The sequence below is a fragment of the Gadus macrocephalus genome, chromosome 6, assembly GCF_031168955.1.
Source record: "Gadus macrocephalus chromosome 6, ASM3116895v1".
Lineage (NCBI taxonomy): Eukaryota > Metazoa > Chordata > Actinopteri > Gadiformes > Gadidae > Gadus > Gadus macrocephalus.
The window spans coordinates 22,739,394-22,763,680 of NC_082387.1; the positions used below are offsets into that span (position 1 = coordinate 22,739,394).

Sequence of the window (24,287 nt, forward strand, 5' to 3'; positions counted from 1 at the left end):
TATCATGGCGCCATCACAGGTGCATGAACCCAGCTCTCATCGACTGTGAGAGGAGAGCTCTTTTCGGGGTCTATATTACGGATCCGACCCCCTCTGCTAACACTCTTTACATCTCGAGTCTCGCCTGGAGCAGCTTCAATAAAACATCTTTGTTAACTTTGAAACAAGATAAATCCTTTCTTTGCGTTGCACATCTCTTGAAACAATGGAGTAAGTTAACGTGAAACTCCAACCGGTGCGGATAACACAACAGCATTAAATTCTGCAGGGGCAGCTCCTATTGTTTGCTCCTTTTGCGCATTTCAGTGCTACTCTCATTAAACAGGCCTTGGCCAGGAATGAAATGTCTCACGAGAGCCTGCGGGTGGCAGGAAACTACATGCAGAGGCATACTTTGATTGTGCTGTTTATTTGTAAGTATTTTGACAATATTTAGGACTGCCTTTCCTTTGTCTGATCGGTAAAAACACTTATTGGTCATAAGCACACAATTTTCAAAGGCTTACACTTGACATTAGTGTTCCGTTAGTGTGATTACATAATACTGTGTAATAATCAATGTAACATGTAAAAGCATGTACTTAAACTTGTTTGAAATGCGCTCTAAAACACATTGTGTACACTAATTAAGACACTATTACATTCAGTGGCCTAGGTTCAAATCCCTCTTCCTGCAGACACATCCTCTACTAGAACAAGAGGATTCTACCATTTTTCAGCATTCTTGATTTTTGACGAGTCAGCCAATCAATAGCAAGGTGACATGTTCAATTAATAAACTTGAGATTCAACCTTGCAGCCCATAGAAATTGGACAGGCTTAGAAAGAACTGGGAGAGGGAGGAGAGGAGCAGAGATGTTTATTCTCAAAGTTTAGACTATAGCTGGAATTAGTAAATCTTGCATATCGTAAATTAAAAATTCATAAGCAAAAAAAAGCGATTCTAAACTAGGGATAGGCTGTTCCATAAAGTAATTTCATATCAAGTACTGTACATGCTGTTACAGGATATTACATGGCTAATTACATGTGCTATTACACCGCAACAAGGACACTAATGAAAAGTGTTACTGTAAGGTGAAGGTTCCTAGTTTGTGTGTGTGATTTGTTCACCTGCTAAATCAAAAGCATTGCTGTGAATATACCCCATGCTATTATACACCCATTCATTTAATAGCTTGTTTCCCTACAGAAGAGCTCAAGATCTTGTAGGATCGCATTTATCCACCTAGCTGTGGTTGCCATGTTTCAAAAGGAAGTTGGCGAAACCTGTTAAACAAGTTCCATTATCAAATGTACGAAGTCATTACTGTAAATGTAGGGGAAGCCCTGACCACTAATCCACTGACAAAACGCAAAAACAGACAATTGAAATAAAGTCAACAAAACCATGGCCGTGTTCGATTTGGCTCACTTGTATCCTCATTCCCTATATAGTACACTACTTAAAGTGCAAGTTAACATAGAAATTTGACACCAATTATGTGCCAGCTATCTGAATGGCATGTTCTGGTCAGATAAACAAGCAGACGTGTTGGATTAAATAAAATAAATAATCTGTATGTGCCAGCCATCCCTGATGGATTAATCCGTTGAAAAATCACTATGCATCATGCGCTAGTGCAGAAATAAGTGTGAATCTGTATGGTGCATTATTGTTAGAAAGTGTTAAAACTAAATGGGGAACCAGATTTATGTGTGAGTGTACTATATAGGGCACCAGTGGACCAATCGGAACACGGCACGAGACCGGATGAAAACAAAAAATAAAAACAACTCTGGAGATGGACATTGAATCAGAAAGGAGGAGCTTGTTTATTAGCCCACATGTTAATCGTCACCCTCTTCCTCAGCCAACAGTATTTCCGTGGCTCTAGTACATACACAGCTCTATCTGTCAATAGAATCTTCTAGAAAAATCTCAAGGTTACACAGTTAGAAAAACAACTTAAACCAGGGTACCGCCCCTGGGCAGAGGGGGGAGGGTTGTGTGGTGGGAGGAAAAAGGGAGGGGGGAGACGAGCCAGAATCCAAGCCCGCCCCCCCCACACACACCTGAGGCTGGGACGAGACACTATTTATGCCGCCGTCCACTCAGGTTTTGTTCTGAGGACAGACCGCCCCCCATCACAGCTCTCCCCGCCATGGAAACGCCCACCTCGGCAGGCCACACCCACACACCCTGATCGTGTGATCAGAATAAACTAAATGACTAATTTAGCCTCTTAATCAGGGGTGTATCCAGAGACAGCGAGAGAGAGATTGAGAGAAAGAGAAAGGACAGAAAAAGAGACAGTTGGCCAGGCAGTCTTGAGAATATAACACATACTTAGCTTCTTTGTCAACGGTGAAACACAAGTGAATTAAACAACATTTAGATAACAAAGTCCATTTTTTAACTGGAGAGCACCCGCCAGAGTGAACATTTACATAAACCATATTCTCTTATTGACAAAAATGAATTCATATTGGATAAACAGATTTAAATAGACCCTTGTACAGGAGAAAAGTAATAGCATCATTAATAGCATCACACATACAGAGCAGAACCACCAATTCAAAATTTCAAATTAACTCAACAGTCCATTCATCCGTCAGACACACATGTGTCTGTGGCGAAACCGTCTGACACCAGTCAGACCCCAAAAATAACAAGTCTAATCATTAAGCTACCGTATATGCATCCAGTCCGCCACCGGCCAGTGACAAGCTAGCCTCGAGCGAGCAACAAGCTAGTCACCAGCTGGCCACTAATCTAGCCACCAGCTAGCAACCAGTCAGCCGCCGACCAGCTAACCAGCACCGAGTTTCAGTGGTAACTTCACGTCATAAAATTATTTGTCTCAACTCAATTGTGGTACCATCATCTAGGGATCAACGGTGGCGTGTGTTGGGGGGGGGGCATGTTTGACAACAGACAAACGCGGCTTCAGACAGCTCAGTATCAATACATTATAAAAACTGAGGAAATCACAAGCGCCTACAGGAACAACATGTAGCATTAAACCAAAACACAGCATTGCACCTCCATGGTGGCGACTCTACAGGTAAAAATTAGATTAACAGTCATCCAACAGGGACCTAGTAGAAAAACAAAACCAGCCGACGCCATTAAAAGGAATCTACCAACAAATAAAAAAAAAAAGAAAAACACATCACACATCTGACGCATGCTTTAAAACATCTTTCACAAAAATAAGAACATGATCCTCCTCAAGACTGCCAAGCCTCATACCATTGTATTGGAAAATAAAACTAGACAAAATATAGATTATACTGGATTTTGTTCAAAGCCACACTGATACATCTTTAAGTTCAAGTTTGATATAAAACAAAGAAAAACAGCTCTATACTGTGGAGACTGGAGGCCAAAAATCTGCCCGTCAAAATATCAACTTTATGGTTAAAAAACAGAAAGAAAGAGTTCTTGATTTGCAGTTAATCCTTAGTTTGTCTCTACAAAAGGAAGAAGGAAGCGGCAGAGCGTTGCTTAGAAACTCCAATTCTGTTGCCAAGGACAACCATCAAAAACCTTAGCCGGTGGGAGAAGCCTTTAATGGTCCTAAACAGGCAATGAGGATCAGAAAACAAAACAATTGTCAGCATGCATGCATGGAGCTGTGTACGTCTTTACACAACTAAAGTCAGAGGCTCAATATAACAACAAATTAGATATACAACAAAAAGTACACATTTATCAGAGCGGGGGGAGCAGGTCATAATGAAGCCTAGTGAGGTAGTGGAGCAGGTCATGATGAAGCCTAGTGAGATGGTGGAGCAGGTCATGATGAAGCCTAGTGAGGTGGTGGAGCAGGTCATGATGAAGCCTAGTGAGATGGTGGAGCAGGTCATAATGAAGCCTAGTGAGATGGTGGAGCAGGTCATGATGAAGCCTAGTGAGGTGGTGGAGCAGGTCATGATGAAGCCTAGTGAGGTGGTGGAGCAGGTCATAATGAAGCCTAGTGAGATGGTGGAGCAGGTCATGATGAAGCCTAGTGAGGTGGTGGAGCAGGTCATGATGAAGCCTAGTGAGGTGGTGGAGCAGGTCATGATGAAGCCTAGTGAGGTGGTGGAGCAGGTCATGATGAAGCCTAGTGAGATGGTGGAGCAGGTCATGATGAAGCCTAGTGAGGTAGTGGAGCAGGTCATAATGAAGCCTAGATAGTTCATAAAGAGGGACCAATGGATAATCTCTTCATGCCATCAGATTAAATCTTATTTCCAACTTCCAACCACTTAGCAGTCTTTTTGGCAATATAATAGGTTACGGTGTCAGAAAATATGCCAATTTCAGCCAAACCCTGCATGACTGGCAACAAAATCCATCACTAAATATACGCAGGGGAAGAATTTTTAACCATATGAATTCCATTTGGTTCAATAGGTCATTACTATTTGTATACTGCTTTGCTGTTAAGACTTTCCAGAGGTAGAACAATCCTAGGTCCATCCAGGCCAGAGGCATTTCATTGGTGGGTGCAGCACTGCTCAGGCTAGGACTGTGAACGGGAACCAGTGAGATGTGCCATCCTAGCGGCAGCATGCGTGTACCTGAATCTGGGGTTGGGACTGGGGCCAGATATATGGACCCTGCTGTCTGTAGTACTCTGCTAGCGCTGCGCTGTAGTCTGGTACAGTAGTCTGCTGGGACGACTGATCTACACAACGACACACACAATTCATTGTCAGATCAAGATGGATATTCAGACAGCATGCTAGACCTTGTTGGGTCACATTTCAATAAGGCCTTCCAGGCTTCCGAGACCCTGTTTTCCTGAAACATGCGCTTTGGACCTGGGTCGTTTAGTTGAATGAAAAATATAGGGCAAAAACATTTTGACGATGTGAAATGGTGTCACAAACGTAGATTTGGGACACACAAAATTATACCAGGGGTTATATTTCGACACCCGTTATATTTGGTGATTTTTGCCATTTATTATTCTTCGTCCTGATCGGACGATATTTTCCAGACTAAATAGAAAGACTTCCAACCGGCTTGCTGTTGTGTGCAACCGAGTCTAGTCTTAAGAACGGATGGAGCAACATTGGAAGTCATCCCCATGCCTGCTGAAGCACTATGACTGCACACGGTCACATCCCAATCGAGTTTAATAAATGACCAATAGGCCAATGTTGACTGTCAGATTATCTTTGCTTTAAAGCACTTGTCTGGGCACTGCTCATGTGTACGGTGTCCATGTGCCAAATGAAGGCCCTTATTGAAAACCCCTTCAAAAGCTGACGTGATGGCTGGAGCGCAATAGCCATTATTATGTGGAAGAAACTGACAGCCAGGCCCACACAGACCACGTTTCTTACTTTGTTTCTTGTAGTAGTCCTCCCAGGCCTTGGTGTAGTCTGTCAGCACATTCTGAGTCTGAGTCTGTTGACCTACACATGCACACACACAATGCAACACATTTAGTCACATGGCGTTAGTGGCCATGTAAACAGAGCCAACGGTGTGCAAATACCTGACAAGGAGGAGGAGTGTAATCTGTCTGTTCATGACGCTGTGCAGGCAGGGTCCTGACTAAACCCTGGGTGGTCGACGTCTGAGTTACCAGGGTCCTGGCTAAACCCTGGGTGGTCGATGTCTGAGTTACCAGGGTCCTGGCTAAACCCTGGGTGGTCGATGTCTGAGTTACCAGGGTCCTGGCTAAACCCTGGGTGGTCGACGTCTGAGTTACCAGTAGTGGTGCAACCATTCACGGGTTTCCCGTGATCCGTATGGATCAACCCTCAAGGTTCGGGACGCAAGTGATCCGCGGATCGGCTGATAAAAAAAGTTGTTTTTGAACCCGGAAACCGGAACCGGAAGCGGGCATATTTATGTTTGGTTGTAGTCTTTTCGTTCTGATCTCCGTATCAACAGTAGGGCTAGAACCGAGTGAAATGACCCTTGCGATGAGCAATGAGTCTTCCAACCGAAATCAATGGATTTACAAAATGCCAAATAAATCACGACAGAAACTGTATTTCGCTACCTTACTTGATGAAAAAAAAAAAAAAAAGAAGATGAGGATGTATGCATTGTCTTGGGAGAGTGTAGACTCTAAACTCTCCCCAGGCAATGCAGACATCCTGAATTTAAAGTTGTAAATCCAGGGTTAGGGATTATTTACTATCCATGTTAAAAAGAAGGAATAATGCCTCAGATTGAAATTTTTTTAAAACATTGACTATGCTTAAAGGAAGCAGGATTATTACCTAATTTTTCACTTCATTTTGTTTTTACACATTTGAAGATTTTATTTAAAGTCACATTTGTCTCGTTATCTTTTTTGCTGTTGTTGATCCGAAAATGATCCGACCCGTGACTCAAAAACCGTGACACGATCCGAACCGTGAGTTTTGTGATCCGTTGCACCCCTAGTTACCAGGGTCCTGACTAAACCCTGGTGGGTGGAAGACTGAGTTACCAGGGTCCTGACTAAACCCTGGTGGGTGGAAGACTGAGTTACCAGGGTCCTGACTAAACCCTGGTGGGTGGAAGACTGAGTTACCAGGGTCCTGACTAAACCCTGGTGGGTGGAAGACTGAGTTACCAGGGTCCTGACTAAACCCTGGTGGGTGGAAGACAGTTACCAGGGTCCTGACTAAACCCTGGTGGGTGGAAGACAGTTACCAGGGTCCTGACTAAACCCTGGTGGGTGGAAGACTGAGTTACCAGGGTCCTGGCTATATCCTGGGGGGTGGACGTCAGTGTCCTGTCTCCTGACTAAAACCTGCTTGGTGGGGGTCTGTTTAAGTTACCAGGGTCCTGTTGTCCGGTGTTCTGCCAGCTGGTCTGATAGGCGGTTCCCCAGCCGCCGGTCACAAAGGTCTGACCACTACCACAACTGAAAAAGAAACACACACACATTGATGCATTAGACGATGATCCAAGTGACAGTACAACAAGTGCCTGTTGGTCTAATGCCAATAAAAACAAATAAAACGTTCAACTCATGGACCTGATGAAAAAGGCAACATATAAATATTAAAATTATAAAACAAAACGAGAAAATAAAAGTTTTTTATTTGATGCTCTTAGGCAAGGCAACTTTATTTATATAGCACTTTTCATACACTAAGCTGATAATTACAACTTTGAGTAAGGGCCAGTAAAAATTGCCTCAGGGCCAGTTTACTTCAGACCCAATAGCAACATTATCTTTAACCGAGTGTGAGGAGTGTGCATCCAGGAGGTGAGTGTTCCTCACTTGTGGTGTGTTGCTGCAGGGCCCTGGGTGAACGGGCTGAAGCCAAAGCCCCCATTACTCAGAATGCCAGAACCCTGAAGGGGAGGGAGGAGAGGGAAGGTCTGATGAGTTTAACTCTGAGTCTTACACACACACACACACACACACACACACACACACACACACACACACACACACACACACACACGGACCAGGGGAACACGGTTGTGCGTCGCACGTACCCCGATCTTGTCGTCGATGAGCTGCCGGGCCAGGTCCATCTGCTGGGGGGTGCCCCGGATAGTGAAGACGCGGGTGTTGGGGTCAGTGGAGGGGGGCGGGTTCCTCTGGAGCTCCACGTGGGCTCCAGACTGCTGGTTGATGCTCTTGATGGTCTCTCCACCTGGGAACACCCCCCACACGAGACACCGTTAACGTCTACGACATGGAACCACAGAGTAACGCTGAGCCGAGCCTCACATCCACCTCGGAGTTGCGAATAACAAACCTACTCTATACTGGGTTTAGCTATTTAGGAGAAATACAATTGAACGCAATAGATTGGGCCCTACAAGACCCCTTTGAACAAATCAGCATCTTCTTATCAAAATGGATTAGGTTTGAGAATGCATATGGACTTTGGATCACCCCCATGTGGCCCACAATCAAAAGCTAGACCAAGAAGGATCCAAATGGCAGGGTTCAATAAAAGGCTGTAAAAACAGAGCGTCAGGCTTAATCCATACCGTAAACACCACACTGTTCTTAATGACACAAGCCCCAGTGGTTAAGCAGATAGGGTGCAAGTGATGTTATCGCTGCATGCAACAGTGTGAAGTGGATCAACTGAACGACAGCCTGATTAGCAGGCGGCAACTGGCCTCGAACTGCAAGTAGAGGCCCCTTCCACCCCCCGCCCAGACCGACGGAACCCCCTGAGGTCATTAGCCCATTGTTAACCAAATCAAACCACCTTTAATAGACCCATTATGAGCTGCTTCTGGGGGAGGGGAGCGGGGGGGGAGATGGATAGGATACCTCTATGAGAACCTACGCACCCGAGGACACAGAGGGAGCACTGGGCTTCTGTGAGGACATTAATCACCGTTTGCTACCAATAGAAAACTTTGAGTAGACCACCAGCTTGACACACACCCTCCACCATATGGTCTGTGCACCCCCCCCCCCCCCCCCCCCCCCGGCCCCTCAACACACACACTTTTTAGACAGGCATTTCTATTGCTCCGTCGTTTATTGTGGCGAAGGCTGGTCTGTCTGAAGGACTATACAGAAGGGGGACTGGTCAATGACTTTTTAAAGAAGGGTTAAATAGAGCGAGTGAATTACTAATAGGCTAATGGGGCTCGATCGCCCAACCCTTCCTTTGGCTCATTTCAGTTTACAGCTGTTCCCCTACACAATGAACCCACGTTGCCTCATGAAGCAGTTGACAACACAAATCCAGAGGACCGAAACTTTGCTGAACACACATTTCTTCTGACCAGAGACCATTTCTGTTTTGTTTTTTTTCAGTTTGCGAGTATATTTCAGATTCAGAGAAGAATATACAAACTATTTCCCCCTAATTTAACAGTCCAAAGTAAATCATTTCAAGCGTTAGATTGAAAGATTGATAAACGAGAGTGGTGTTATACAATGGAATGGACACGAACACAATGGCTGAGATTACATTATCGTACTTTATGTTTACAAAAGGGAATCACAATTTTGGTAACTGAAGAACAGTTGGGGTGAATCCCGATTCTTTGCTCCAAGCAAAATCTCAGCCCTACCCCTCGCTGTTGCGCGTTCACGCGCAGTGGAGCCGTGTCCCGAAAGCCATTTTAAAAGGTAGGGTAAGGGGAGGGCTAACTTCCTCAAAATTGAGATTTTCGACGGGCACACTCAAAGAAACTGAGAACGCTCCAGTTGTGACTTGCTCCTGCAATGCCTTGCGAGAAAATGGAAAATATAGGCATTTTCTTTGTAACAAGGGGGCAATGCTTATTAGCCTGGAGAATGGTGGATCAATCAGTACGTTTACATGCACAGCTTAATAAGATTAAAGCTATAGTTAGACTATGCTCCTGAATTGGACTACTGCAATATTACATACATACAATTTAACCGATTTTGCTTGTCCGTTCATTCAGATTTGTGCTAAGTAGATCAGTTAAAGGTGTTTACATTCATGTATAAGCGCTGACAGTTTTTTTTTTTTTTTTTTTTTTTTACATAGACTGATGTCTATCTATGTATCAGTTATTATAAGGGCTGTCAAGCGATTAAAAAAATTAATCTAATTAATTTTTGCGATGAATTAATCTAAATTAATCGCATACTTACATTTTCCGAGAAAGTATTTCAAAATAATTTAATTCAAGTAAATTATGGCAGATGAGTGATTCAATGAATGACTCTTTTATTTAAAACATGTCTGTCATTAACATACGGTGCACTTTAAGATCAAATTAATTTCCATTTCCATCTCACTCAAGATTCAATGCATCTCAGTCGAGTGTGGCTTGACGAGGCTGCTAGCGCCAGCTTCAGGGGCTGTGGCAGCTCGTACTGCGAGCTTGCCACCAAATGTTTTTGCGTTGAGGTGATATTTAAGGGTTGATGAACTCCCGATGATGGGAAAGTTCCTTACTACAGAGATTGCAGATAACGGTGTTCCTATCTACAGTTCCATCTGGGAGTTGTATAAACTTGAATTTTCCGTTCACGGTGCCGAGCAGCGTCTTCTCGTCTGCCTGCATTTTGTCTCAACGCAAATGACGCACCGGGTCAAAGGGCAGTATATAGAAGCGCGATTAATCAGTGTTAATTTTTTTAACGCGTTATTTTTTCTGTGATTAATTAATCGAAATTAACACGTTAATTTGACAGCCCTAGTTATTATATATTGTACATAACATGTGCCCATATAACCCAGTTCTGCCATACAATTCCTTCTTTTTTGTCATGTTTTCTTTCAGGAGATCATTGAGGACGCTGCCATCACAGAGCCCATTCCTCCACCTCCAGCACCTCTTCTGCATTGGTAGCCCTAAGCCCCCCAAACCCAGTGAAAACATCCACTGATGGTTTAAAATAGGGATCTACCGGGCCGATTATCGGCGCCGATAATCGGCATTTTGACGCATATCAGCATCAGCCTTTTTTTTTGATCCGACGGCCAATCAGCAGTGAAAGCTGTGCATGCACAGTGCTCACACACACACGGCGGAGAGGAGAAAAGGCTTTGTCTGGTTTGGTTTCGAGTTAAGTTAAGGCAGCAGACTCTCGCGAAATTGTAATAAATATCCCAGGCCTCTACAACTCACAACTACTAGTAACATTACTGTGAGCCCATTAACGTTATCGAAACATAAGCGGCAGCTCTGCTCGCTCGCTAGCTTTTAGCGCAACGTTAGCCCAGCGGTCCGCTTTCTGCTATGGCTCTAGACGCTCAGCAGACTGTAGCAAAACTCTACAACTCACGACTACTAACGTTACTGTGAGGCCCATTACGTTAGCAGCAGCTGTCTGTTCCTATGACAAACACTGATTAATTAAGTGAAGATGCTGTAGTATATTTAGTGTTTTTAAACTGATTAATCACTTGAAACAAGGTTGCTGAAAATATTGATAGGGAAATAGTCAGTGATAAAAGTAAGAAGTGTGTGTGTGAGAGAGTAAAATTCAGTTAGTTTTATTACTGGGAAGCACGATGAGGGGATGGCTAGAGAATGTGTGTGTGTGTGTGTGTGTGTGTGTGTGTGTGTGTGTGTGTGTGTGTGTGTGTGTGTGTGTGTGTGTGTGTGTGTGTCATGAGAAACTGACAGCAAAGCACCGTCTGAGAGAAAACTGTCTGGCAATAATGGCTGTTCAACTAGGGAACTATTTATTTAAATTTTCAGTTGTAAAAGATTAACATTTCAGTTCAGGAACATTTTAGGGAGCCATTTATTTGTTTAAATTGTGTTATGTTGCAAATCTGACAAGCTTTGGCGTTTATTAAACATGTGCTTAAAGGCATTTAAATGAAGTTCAGTGTTGGAGTTTGTATTATTCAAAATTTTTATGCCAATATTTTCCCTTTTTCTGTAAATTAATATCGGCTCCATATATCGGTTATCGGCCCCTTGACTACTAATAATCGGTATCGGCCCTGAAAAAAACATATTGGTCTATCTATAGTTTAAAACGGACGAGTTATTGATAAAATGCGATGGTTGATGCCTTTTTGTAATGTGCAATATTAGTTCCAATATATCACTGGTTCTTGTGTGTATGATATTTTATTTATTACATGGATGGCATACCTCAAGTTCTAGGTTTATTCTGGTTTTATATATTATGTTGATCTTGTATAATGTTTGATACAAAATAAAGTGCAATATTGCAGTTTCTAACAAATTGTGAGCATGAATAATCTTATCTATTCAGACCGTGTTTTTCCATGTGGGTAGGGTTGCATTCCTAAGACATTCAAACTATACAGTAAAATTCCAGTTAAATTGAAGATCAAAACCCTGTCAACGACTACTAATGATGTACTGTTGGGTCTTGAAGGCTTGTCGTCCCATTTCGTAGGGGTAGGGTTGAGGGGGAGGGTTAAAGAAAATAAATTCACCCTTATGCTGCCAAAATGTTTGAGCCATACAAAGTGTTCATGAGTCCTATAGTCCTTTCATTCTCAGTCAGTAATAAGCAGGCTAAAAGGTCACATGTCATCTTTCCACAAGGCAATGCATTTAATCCTCCTTTAAATGTATACAGCAGGGCTGACTGATAACATAGTGTATATTCACCCTCGGCATATGATCCTGCACGAAAAACAAGTCGCAAAAGAAAAATATTTACACACGCCATGCATTCAAACTTGGCAAGCAACCATTTGACCTGTCAGACGGAGCCCAGGCACCATTTGGCCAATCAGATGAAGCCCCAGCTACCAACCCTCAGATTAATCGTGTCAAATTGGTGGCAGTTACAATGAACTAGGAAGGAGAGAATTGCGAGGGTAGTGTGGTGGACGAAGACCTCAAGGTGAAAAGCGCGCTGAAGAGCGGTGAACTCTTTACACCTAGCAGCTATAAAAACTACAAATGACTTAATGTAGGCTATGTGGAAAATGCGCCGACGTTGGCTCAGCCTGGCTCCGCCCTCTTCCGCTACGTAGCTAAGATGGCTGCCGTTGAGTACGAAAAGTGTACAACGCCACACAATTCACGATTTGACCGTTTTGAGTACAACATCTGGGTCCTTCCAGTACACTTATTTTCGCCCGATCTGAAACGGAACGCCCTACGTCCCAAACTTAGGCTAGTAAGTACGGATAGTATGGATATTGGAACACGGCACAGGAGCTATGACAATGCTGCATGAAGGAACGTGATTGACAGGCAAGCTGGATTCCCCGAAAGGGATGCCCTGTTTGGTCAGAAATTAAATGAGTGGGATGTTGAAACTCAGGACTCAAACAGATGCAGGCACACAGTCACCCAGAACCGATATTCAGAGTATTGCACTCATAGCTGACCGATGGCTCCAAAACCTTCAGCACTTAAGTAACCAGGGAACGGTGCAGTTCAATCCAAGAGTGAGGAAGTACCCTACCTTTTCCAATGACAAGGCCACACTTGTCAGCAGGGATGGTGTAGGTAACTTCCTGAAGTGGTCCTGGTGAACCCACAGTCCAGTCACTACGACCTCTGACCCTGCTGGTACGCATGGCAGATCCAAAGCCGTCACGCTCCTGAAGACCCAAAGCATAACGCCATTAAATGTTGGCCCAATAGAAAAGAGACAACGAGAAAGATGGAGGGGAATGTCCCAAACGGACATAGCGGGAGGATCACCTGCGCGGTCTGAATGAGGTCATTGATGAGGTGAACCGCATGCTGACAGCGGTCGGGCTGACCCATCACCATGGCGACCCGCTCCGGGCTGATACCATCATCTTAATCACAGAAGGTTGGGGGGGTGAGTGTTGGAAGAAGGCTGCTGGTTCCAGCGCAGCCTCCCCTAACCAGTTGCATACATTTTTGACCACTAGGCGCTATATTAGAGCGGATGGCGACCTATACCTCGGTACCACTGGTTATTCGCTGGAGATTTAGGGCTAGGCTTATAGCATTACCAGTTCACTGTGGTTTTAATGAAGGCATTTTCTTGCTTTACCTATTAAATAAACCCTGAATCACTCAAAACTACGTGAAGAGATCATGATGGAGATCCAGACATGCGGTGTAGGTCTTTGGTTTGTGGGGGCAAACGTGAACAGACCTGCTTTGAACTGGATTCTGACTCCGGCATCATTCTGGATCTTCTTAATCATCTCTCCGTTCCTGCCGATGACAATACCAACAGCAAACCTGGGCACTGCCACCTGGGGGGGATCAAACGCATGTAGCTATGAATGGAGGGGGAAGTTAGAGCCGTGTTCATACATGCACGAGTTTGAGTCTCATTGGCTGTGTTTGAGTCTCATTGGCTGTGTTTGAGTCTCATTGGCTGTGTTTGAGTCTCATTGGCTGTGTTTGAGTCTCATTGGCTATGTTTGAGTCTCAATGGCTATGTTTGATTGAGTTTACTTGGTCCCTCATTCCCTATATGGTACAGAATTAAGGAAATTAGTAATAGTATGCTAATGATGTGCTGTAAATCTACCACTGTAACGTATTGGTAGTATAAGGAAACCAACACCTGATACCCTGTAGCAGCTCATTTAAAGAGCCCGTACGCGTCAGACCATCTCTATTGGAAAACCATTTCTTCAAGGAAAACCGCTATGCATCATGAGATATATAGCAGAAATACATGCGCATCGGATGCACATACATTTACTGTGCATTATGGATATATAAGGTACTGCACTATACAGGGAACCATATTTCTACTCTACCACCCAACACAACGTGACACCCTCAACAGTGCACTACAATATGAGGCACAAGTGGTCCAATCCAAACATGGCGCGCCGCCTTACGTCCAGAGTGGCGCCTCCCAGGCGAGCAGTGAAGTCATTGCGTCCAGACCTGAAATCCCCCTGGTCCTTATCGCGGATCACCTCCAGGACCAGCTCCCGGGCTGCCTGTAGGACGAGCAGAGGAGGAGGGTAAACCAATCGGTTCACAATGCACTATGATTTGATGTTATCCATCCCCGCCAGTACTGCTTTGAGTCCAAAAGGAGAGGGCAGAGCGATTGCTCAATTCAAAGTTCTGATTAATAGACTAAATATAGTCAGAGTTTGGTTATGAAAATCTGCACAGTCCCGAAGAGGGGGTACTAAGCGCCTACATGGTTTCATCTGGACAATGTGGTGATGTGTGGTGAGGTGAAGTCATTGGCTAAGGATATATACATTGTTTGTGCTATAAGGCCAACCATTAGCCGGGGCACTTGTTTTAGCAACATTTTGAATACGTGAGAAGTGGGTCTCGTGTGGCATCAACACGTTCAGCTCATCTACCTCACAAACCAAACCAACAGGTCCTCGCTCTCTGTGTCCCAGTACCACTTGGACACAAAGAGCAGACTTCCTGTCGAACCCAGATGTTTTGGTTACGTTTTGGTGACGGACCAACAGGTTAGACTGATGAAGCATGCCGAGGCCTTGAAGATACACCTGGGGGTCCCTTGGCAGTGTCCACTTATTGCATACCTGAACTTTGTAGGGGTCCCCAGAGATGCGCAGTGGTTTGTCAGCACCGGTGGGCATGGGTCCGTCCTGTATCATCATCATCTTCACCCCTGCCCGCTCCTGTAACACACACACAAAATAGAAACTACTCATGAGCGCCTTCGCACTCCGGTTTACACACACGCCCGCAGAGTAACCAGTAACCCCGTCTTACCTGGAGCTGTTTGATGGTGTCTCCGCCCCGGCCAATCACCAGGCCCACCTTACTGGCTGGAATGAGCATCTCCTGCACAGAGCCCCCACCCTCGCCGTCGCCGTGGAAACCCGGCCCGTTCCGACAGCGGTCCACAATCTGAGCAAGCATTCTCTTGGCTTGCCTGAAACCCCACACACACACACACAATAAGAAGCTATTGCTTCATAGCGAGGGTCCAAGCGAGGGCCCACGTTCACCTCAACGCTCTACCAGCGGAAACTTGTTTCTGCTTCAGAACAGGATGTGACTCACTCAATGCTCTCTGGAGTCCCCGTCAAAGAGCACGGCCGCTCCATCAGGCCTCCACTGTCTGCAACAAACAACCGCACCCACACACACATTAGACTACGAGGTAACTCAACCAAAACATGGAGGGTAAAAGGTGCTTGAGTGAGAAGACGGAAGGGACAGATCACCTATTGTTAGAAAAGCCTCACCAGCAGCTATCTGGATCTTACACCCCGACTCCAGCTGGATCCTGGTGATCTGCTCGCCCCCGCGGCCGATGACTGGGGGACGGGAAGGTCAGGGGAGCACTTGCAATTTAGTGCTGGGACTTTAACTGGCATGACAGTAAGGGGTCAAAAGTTCAGAGGTCATACTTACTGAAACCGACCATCCTGTCAGGAACCCTGTAGTCTTCCGTTATGACCCTGTAACGACAGAGAGGGGTCAGGAGAAACGCAGGACAACGCAGACGGCACACCTGTCAATAAGTGATTACGGTGACATGTCTGCAGCGGCTGGATCCATACCACTCATCTACCGGTACACGCTACCACCACACACACACACACACACACACACACACACACACACACACACACACACACACACACACACACACACAGCAGGGCTGGCCCGACTGCATCATTTCAAGCTTGGGATAATCGTGAGGTTTTCCGAGCGAATAGGAATTCATAGTGCACCTCTTTTCCTGCCTGAAGCCAAAACACTTCTTTTTTTTTTATCAGCTGATTGACTCCTATTAATTTCTAAAGAGGGAATTTGAATTACGAAAAAAGCAAAACTATAATATTTGGCTTCCAGAGTATGAGAGTACGCCTACTTCCATTTATAAAAAAGAAAAAAATTCTGTAATTTCAACAAGGTGCAAGGTTTTGATGCAAATTGACAAGCGCCATTCACCCAAAGAGAAATCAGGCAGGCGCCATTGTGGGTGCGGATCGCCATGAAAGGAAAAGACATCGCAACCAGTTCTGTCCATCACAGACCCGTTATTAGTAGGATTAGCTTTTTGGCAACTTTGAGCCTTGTTCAAACATTAAAACTGGATCTTTATGTGTTCATTAACAAAGCACTTCTTAAAACATTAGCCACCCTGCTTGTGCCAACCTCTTATTTCTATGGCTGGAACTGACTGGTAGGAGCGCCACAATGGAAAACTAGATCCTCGGGAGATCGGAGCCTTTAATAGTATTATTATTACTACAAGTTTGGTCAAAGTATGTCTGTCGGTCATGCTTATTCTCACACTCGACAGGCCTTATTAAAGTGCTACCAAAGTATTGGTAGCATGAATAATGCTCCAATGTCGAAATACAAACCAAATCAATACCTCAACTCATTTTATTTTAGCCTGAGGATATTCTGACAAACTTAACCTTATCTTCTACCTGCAGTTCACAAATATGCATAGGGATTAAATACATTTGTTTTCATAAAAACATTTAAATCCTTCGAATGCCTCCCCGGCAAGAATAACCTAAATAGTTTCACATTGTATGCATGCGTGTGTTCGACCAAAATCAAATTAGGATTGAGAAGCTGATCTTACCTTTGATGCCCCATCGCTTGAAGCTGGTTACCTACTGTGAGAGACAGATCGCAAAGTTAAAAAAAAAAGTAATAAAAAAAACGTAGGTTATAAAAATCATTTGGTTAGAGCTAGCTGTGTTAGCATTACCCAGCTAAATTACAGATTATAACTAGTTATACCCCACTGAACGACAGGCTTCAGCTAAAAAATACCTAAAGTAAAGGCTGTAGTTGGTAATGCCTTACTAAACTACAGGCCTAACTACAAGTAATAACCAGCTGCACCACAGGCTACAGTTAGTAATACCTCACTAAACACGCTGAAGCAAAAATAGCCTACTAAACTACAGGCTGCAACTAGTAACACTCAGCTGAACTACTGACTGCAGCTAGTAATACAGTAATACACAGGCTAATGCTTATAATGGCCCAGTAAACTACAGGCTGCAGCTAGTAATACCTTGCTAAACACCAGGCTAATGCTAATAATAGCCCAGTAAACTACAGGCTGCAGTTGGTTTTACCCCGCTGAACTACAGACTGTAGCCAGTAATACCCACTTGACTAGAGGCTGTAGCAAATAATATCAGGGTAACTAAAGCGACACACAATGTCTTGTTTTTTAAAAAATGTATGATGACTATATGCTCTGTAAGGTGACCTTGGGTGTCTTGAAAGGCGCCTCTAAATGAAATGTATTATTATTATTATTAAAGGCTGTAGCTAGTTATACCCACTTAATCACAGCATATAGCTAGTAATACCCACTTAACTATAAGGTGGTTGCTAGTAATACCCCGTTCAACTGCAGGCTGTAACAAGTAATACCCCATAGCAGCGCTGCAATTACCCAGTTACCAGCACTTTCGGCCTCTAGTGCCAGCTACATACTGCATACAAGTACACATGTCTATTGTAGTGAACTACATTAGTACAGATGCATGCTATTTTATTAAGTACTGCGTACAGTGAAAACAAATTGTTATGTTGCTAGCGTACATGCACCATTGTATTCTAGATACTTTCAGGCATTGGAACAGCTTTCTGATGAATGACTACTTGGAATAACCTGCTGCTCTAGTGTGAGTCACTACCGTGACTCGTCGAGCTGTAGCAATGCTGCCTTTTTGGCCAGTGTGAACATATACCTTGAGCAGCTTTGCTACGGCAGCACGTCAGAGATTCCGAGACACTCATTTGTTGGTCCTCTGAACTGTGGTAATGTTCTAGCTCACGTAGGATTTTGACTTTGATCACAGCGGTTCATTCTCACATGGGGAAAGATTGCTAATGCCATGCCAACATTATTAAAATGTATTTGACAATTGAGGTTGATGGAGCCCCGGAGCTTTGGGAGTAGCAACTTGGAAACAAAAAGGAGGGATTTCCTAATGTCATTATGCGTGATTGCCATCAGCTACAATTTGATAGGGTATATGATGGTCATCCAAACAAAAACATGCATCATGCTATCCATTTGCACTAAAGGCATCACTGTAGAAAAATAGCCGCACACAGGAAAGTATGAATAAATACATAAAATAACTTGCATTTACATTTTTGTACCTGTTGGATACTGGTGGACTGCATGGATTGCTCTGACCTTCACATACAGTCCCCTACTAAAGCAGCAGTCAGCTCCTAATTTCTAAATACCGTCACATTCATCTGGTTGGGCATCAACATTCCATCGCTACATGCTCAGAAAAGCCAACACATTCGCAGTGATAGGTGCTGCGTATTTAACAAAACCCTTCAGCCAATCCATTTTCATGTAACTGCATCCGATTTTGATTTCAAAGCACGCCTTTTTTTCCTCACCCATGGGACCACGTGTAAAATACATAATGACCCGTTATGTATAGACACCAGACCTACCTCCATCTTCTCCAGGTCGTTTCTGTCCTGGGTAGTAGAGAGAAGCTTCCACACTCGCAGAGGAGCTGTTGAGATGGGACATGGGTTCGCTGCCCATCTTGACCACAGCCATCTGACACACATGCAAAGGAAGGGACAGACATGAAGAGCAGCGGGTTTTTAGCGTTATAACAAAACCAAGTAATAGGAAATCAGTGGATTGACGGCTGCTCGTTCTAAGCTAGTACTATGTTTGAAAAGGGCAACCTGTGAGTTCAAGTTAGCTCCACGCAACACTTGTCGAACTCCTGTCCTTGCTTTAGCAAACAGACGGACCCTGCGCCCTCCCTAGAGTAGCTTACAGTCTAGAGCAAACACACCAATAGCCTTTTAGCACTTCCTCTACTCTTGCTGCTGTTGAAAAGGGACTTCTGGCTTGTTGAGAGACCACTGGTTAAAGGGATGAGCTGCAGCCATGGACTGGCAATCTGCACAATTTACAACTAATCCATCTCAGCTCTAGTAACCTATGGTCGAGGATCAGAGCAGTTTAATGATGTGCTTTGCGTTATGACGCAATAAGTCACATTTCAACTAGCTCATAGCTTAAAATTACCTGGACATATGTATGTCAATACTGATCGATAGGGATATCGACAATGTAACCAATACAAATCACATCCCGTTACTGATATATTCTACAAATCAATGCCGGCCAACCCGTATCTCTTGTTTAAAAGAATATAACTATTTATACGGCCAAAACCCCTCCCACTCACACCCAGCCGAGCTACGTTAGTTCATGTCTCACAGTTGAAAAGCCAGTTTGAGTGGCAGAGAACTCATTTATTGAGTTTTTATTCATCCTGAAAGTCTCCCCCCTACCAACGGGGAGGCCTCATTCTTCTTACACATTACGACTTTAACAGCTTCATCCAAGCAGACGTTTAGACGCATTATGGCAACCCAAAGAGTAGTATCACGCAATCCCAGCGTCACTGCTCCTATTGAATCAAATTGAACAAAATAAAAAAGGGAACTATAGGTCTGCAATAATTTCTTAAGCATGTTAAGTGATGCAAGTGTTTACCCCAACCCAATTTCCCCAGCGCTATAAGAGCGGCCCTACCTCAGCACACAATTAGATGAATGGAAAGAAACTGCCCCGTTCTCTGAGCTGAGCAACATTCCTCAGGTTATACCACAACCTCACAGGTGACTTTGAGGCAGATGTCAGAGAAGAACTGTGTTTAGAATATCTTCCTATGTGTCACTTTCTTTTAAGGTACATATCATTATTGCTTTGCATTCAATTCGTACCACCCAGTTTTATATAGCAAAGGGAGAGCGCAAGTTAGCAACTTATCGAGAGCCAATAGGCACCCTCAAATATCCAAATGCAGTGTCAGGAAGTCGATTGCGCCCGAAACTTGCATCTCATGTGCGTATTCAATGTACTGGACGACTCTACAACTCACTTAAACTAGAAAACCATTTCAAATAGGTAGCCGTGGCATAACGTGTAGCAGAACAGTACTAGAAACGGTTCCCAAGATTCCCCCTCTACGCCCAATTAAACAAATGTGTGTAAAAATGGGTAACGCTTTAGTTACCAACCCCTGTGTAGCTCAGATAGTACAGCAAGGCAGAGGCACTGTCAACGTTAGGGTTGCCACTTTACATAGCAAGACAGTAAGATCCTGCAACATCCTAAAGAGTCTTTATCAAACCTCTAATTTAATCTAGATCATTTTGCAAATAGTGGCATCTTAAATTCAACTTAATCACTGTCAAATTAAATCTATGGAGGTGTTCTTGTTATACATTATACTGATTACCAAGACATTCAGGGTGCACCGTTAAGATCACGTCCATTCACATGTTCTGAATAACCACTCCTTTAACAACTAATGCTTATTGCCGGGTCTCCAACATGAAATCCCTGAGGGAAAAAACGTGTTTTCCTGCTTTGCTAGTATGGCCTCAGAGGTACCACACCAGAGATCTGGTAGGTGTACCTACATAGAAAATAACCGAGTTACATGGTTCGAATCCACTTTGGAGCAAGATTATGTGGGCCTATAGGACCCCGGCACACCCCCACGGAGCATATATGGGGCTTGTGAGTGTGTTGCATAACGCCAGCCTAGTTTCTAACTAACTGAGTAAACACCGAACCTAAAGGGGGAGGGGGGGGGGGAGAGTCCACATTCCTGGTTAAAATATCCGAATACAAAACGGGTGGCTGTCAAAAAACACACATAATAAACAGCATTTTGCCCACTTGTTAAGCAGAGTTATTTGAGCACTCGGGTGGTGGGGTCGAGAACCTAACTTTTCCTTCTGGTTAGCAGCCCAACAGGTCGTGTCTGAGTGACACGTGTGGCCAAACTTCGTGTCTCTTCGCTCCACCGACACGAATTAACTCGAGTTCGGTGTGCGTGACAGCGCTCCGAACTCCACGCAAAGTAGGGAGCCGACGACGTCGCCCGAACGAATTGTGTAAAACTAGCAACAAGTGCGCGTAGGCACTAAGTCGAAACTGGTTTCTAAGCTAGTTAGCATGCTACTGTGTGTCTGTTCGTGAGTGGATAGCCACCAGGGTTCAAGAACTAACAGCAACCACGGGAGAATCCGAATAAAAGTGGTTTGAGCTCGTCTAAACGGCCGTGTTCTGTGTCGATCGGGTGCGTGGTGATTCCCGCGAGAGTTGTTACCTGCCGGGCCCTCTGTAAAGCATCGGCCAAGCCGTCTGACTTCAGCCCCGGCTGGCTCATCGAGGCCTGTCCCTGCACCAGCTCCGCCATCATAGTGCCAGTAGCTAGCTGGTTAGCTGGATTAGCTGACTGCTAGCTCTACTGTAGTTGGCTGCTGCTCAGCTGTTGGCGACTCGCTGCTCTGTTTCCGCTTCCGCGTTCAATCACGTGTTGCTGTACTAGCTACAGCTCCACGTGTGGACAGCGGTGAGCAGCGAGGGCAGAGGACGAGCCACCACGACTCGCTTTGGAGCCCTTAAACGCCTGGGGATTTTGTTAGAATATACTCTAGTTGTGGTCTGTATTAATCAGAAACGTGGAAATGTTAGGTGTTATGTTAGGTTGGGGCTCTCGGATTTACCGACTCATTTTAAGTAATAAGTGACAGTGTCATTTGGCTGTCAATAAAATTAAAGCTTAGAGGATCTGGGACCATGTGTCATTACTTAGCCCATTTGTCTGTCTGTGTTCTACTCATATTATAAAAATAATGGATTGCCCGACTGTAGGACAAATGGATTGAAAGCTGTCCCCGCCGATAACCCATCAACCTGTGATCAGTGTCTGACCCCATGGTGACAAGATTATCAGTGGTCCCCCCCACAAACACACACACACACGTTCAAACATTCTGAGGTTTCACCTGATACAAATAAAACGTCACATGGAAACGGAACATTGGGCAAGATTTCATGATTATATTTTGTTGCGGGTGATTTATTAAAAAAGTGCAGAGAATCTAAAATGTTGACCTGCTGGCCCAATGGCTAACTATGGCATTTCACCAAGGGGCCAGAAAGCGTTAGACCATTAAAAAGACCCAAATAACCTCAATGAAAATGAATTGGTTCAATGATTATGGTTTCAGCCACACAATGTTCTGTGACATCCTGAGCCCCTGACATTTCTTGTTCAAACTATGGATGGAAAATGTGTACATTATTTTCATTCAGTAGAATAACTCTTTTGAAATCAATTCTCTTTTAAATTCTCTGAAGTGAATCCACTTCCAGAGCAAATAGTGCTTATAGTCTAATATGGTCCTGAAAAATCCTATCCTATATCTTTATTAATGTGTGTTACTGCCAGGGCCCAGTTATGATAGTTCTGTTGAGCAGGAACAGAACTGTCATATCCTATCACTACCCTCTACCCTCACCCCCCCCCCTCTCTCTCTCTCTCTCTCTCTCTCTCTCTCTCTCTCTCCTCTCTCTCTCTCTCTCTCTCTCTCTCTCTCTCTCTCTCTCTCTCTCTCTCTCTCTCTCTCTCTCTCTCTCTCTCTCTCTCTCAATCTTTGTCTCTTCAAATGCAGCTCTTTCAGTTCACGGACCATTTGACTCCAATGCCCCCCCTCCCCCCCAAACACCCTCTCTATCGGTCTTGTCTGACTCAAAGGCGGGGCCCTCAGGTCCCTGGGCCCCCCTGCTGTCAACTGGCAATAACATGAATTGATACATCCCCCCCCCAGGCAATTTATCCTCGGAACTGTCTCAAGTATTTAAAGAAGTGTGAGTGGTAGATCAGAGGAGAGGAGAGTGGAGGGATGGAGAGAAAAAGGGACAGAGAGGAGAGAGGGAGATAAGGACAGAGAGAGTGGAGGAAAGAGAGAAAAAGAGACTGAAAGGGAAGAGGGAGAGTGCTCAGGGTAAGGCATGGCTTTCGGCCTGGGCTCAGGGCCGGTGGCTTGCTTTTAGGGCCCTCGTTATAGACCTGGAGGGCACGGTTACCACGGTTATGCATGTCACCCATCACATGGGAACTGACTTCAGGAAACTTAGACCTGTTTGGCACCATAGCAACCCAGAGCACAAACGTTAACGCCATAGCAACTCCTGGTAACAACATGAGTGCCATTGGTATGGTTTCTCACTGAATCAAAAGTGTATTGTAACCGCGCAACTAGATAATGTTAGCATTGAAGCAGGTCAAAGCTGTAAGCATAACAATATTACTAAAGGTACGGTTCAATTCAAACATGGTTATATCCTGCCATGGGTCTGTGTTTTTGCCTCCTGCAGCTCTGACTTCTGTGTTTTCGGTTTTGCTCAGTTTGTATCCTCTCTGTCTCTCTGCTCCCTGTCTCTCTCTCTCTGTCACGCTCTCTCTCTCTCTCTCTCTCTCTCTCTCTCTCTCTCTCTCTCTCTCTCTGCTAAATCCCTGGATCTCTCTTTCTGTATTTATTCTGTCTATCTGTCTCTTCTCTCTGTTATCATCGGCTCAAGATTGATTATTTAAACTTTGAAGAAAGTACATTACAAATCTGAGGGTGTGGGCTGAATAATGCTAAATATTTGGAAATACCTTTCATATTTGAGGCATCTCAAAGCATTTTTATAACCTTATTACAGTTTGCCATTTAAACCCGTTGATTATTCCAGTGAACATCACTATTCTATAGTTCAACCTCTCTTTTCCTGCCATTCCCCTGCTATTCACATGCCGAGCAACTTATAGAGTCTCTGTCTAACCCAGTTTAAGACCGATTCGTAGTCCGGGCTTACCATGCTAGGAACGGGCTCTGCTCGGGCTAATTGTGACTGAAATAATTCAGGAGGCAAAATAGTGCTGTGGACGTCTGCCTCGTAGGCTCGGTATGAGACTTTCACATCGATATTCTTTTTGTTATGAATATGTAATGCAGCTTCCTGTATACATTTAATATTTGATGTATCCTGTGCATGTTTGTCAATAAAATAAGCATTAAAAGTAAAAGGACGATTTTTTGTTTTAATTAATTATTATTTTATTTGGTAACTGAGACCTGGAAAAGGAGAGAAAATAAATACTGGCAATGATCTGCCAATCACCTGTCCACT

The 24,287-nt window shown here is 44.3% G+C and overlaps 1 protein-coding gene across 2 annotated transcripts; it reads right to left on the reverse strand.

Annotated features, from left to right (window-relative positions):
- Positions 1-1,791: 1,791 nt before the first annotated feature.
- Positions 1,792-21,667, reverse strand: LOC132458802 (far upstream element-binding protein 3-like). 2 transcript variants are annotated; one of them, XM_060053101.1, is made up of 18 exons: positions 21,433-21,667; positions 18,737-18,848; positions 16,878-16,911; positions 15,686-15,732; positions 15,496-15,588; positions 15,332-15,389; positions 15,038-15,200; positions 14,845-14,943; positions 14,167-14,271; positions 13,464-13,566; positions 13,037-13,137; positions 12,795-12,933; positions 7,430-7,590; positions 7,209-7,282; positions 6,760-6,845; positions 5,323-5,394; positions 4,552-4,658; positions 1,792-3,562 (listed from the first exon to the last, which is right to left on the reverse strand). In XM_060053101.1, exons 1-18 carry the CDS (start codon positions 21,523-21,525, stop codon positions 3,554-3,556), a joined length of 1,656 nt encoding a protein of 551 aa, XP_059909084.1. In that variant the 5' UTR covers positions 21,526-21,667; the 3' UTR covers positions 1,792-3,553. The 2 variants fall into 2 exon arrangements, with proteins under 2 accessions (XP_059909084.1, XP_059909085.1); XM_060053102.1 differs by having other exon boundaries at positions 15,517-15,588; positions 21,433-21,624.
- Positions 21,668-24,287: the final 2,620 nt, after the last annotated feature.

Bases quoted from the DNA above. Each gene is read 5' to 3' on its own strand.
- LOC132458802 (XM_060053101.1), bottom strand. From the start codon at position 21,525: ATGATGGCGGAGCTGGTGCAGGGACAGGCCTCGATGAGCCAGCCGGGG. The intron at 15,201-15,331 runs GTGAGTCACATC...GTGGGGTTTCAG, and splicing joins GGGACTCCAGAGAGCATTGA to GCAAGCCAAGAGAATGCTTG. The intron at 13,567-14,166 runs GTAAGGCGGCGC...GATCCCCCCCAG, and splicing joins TGGGAGGCGCCACTCTGGAC to GTGGCAGTGCCCAGGTTTGC.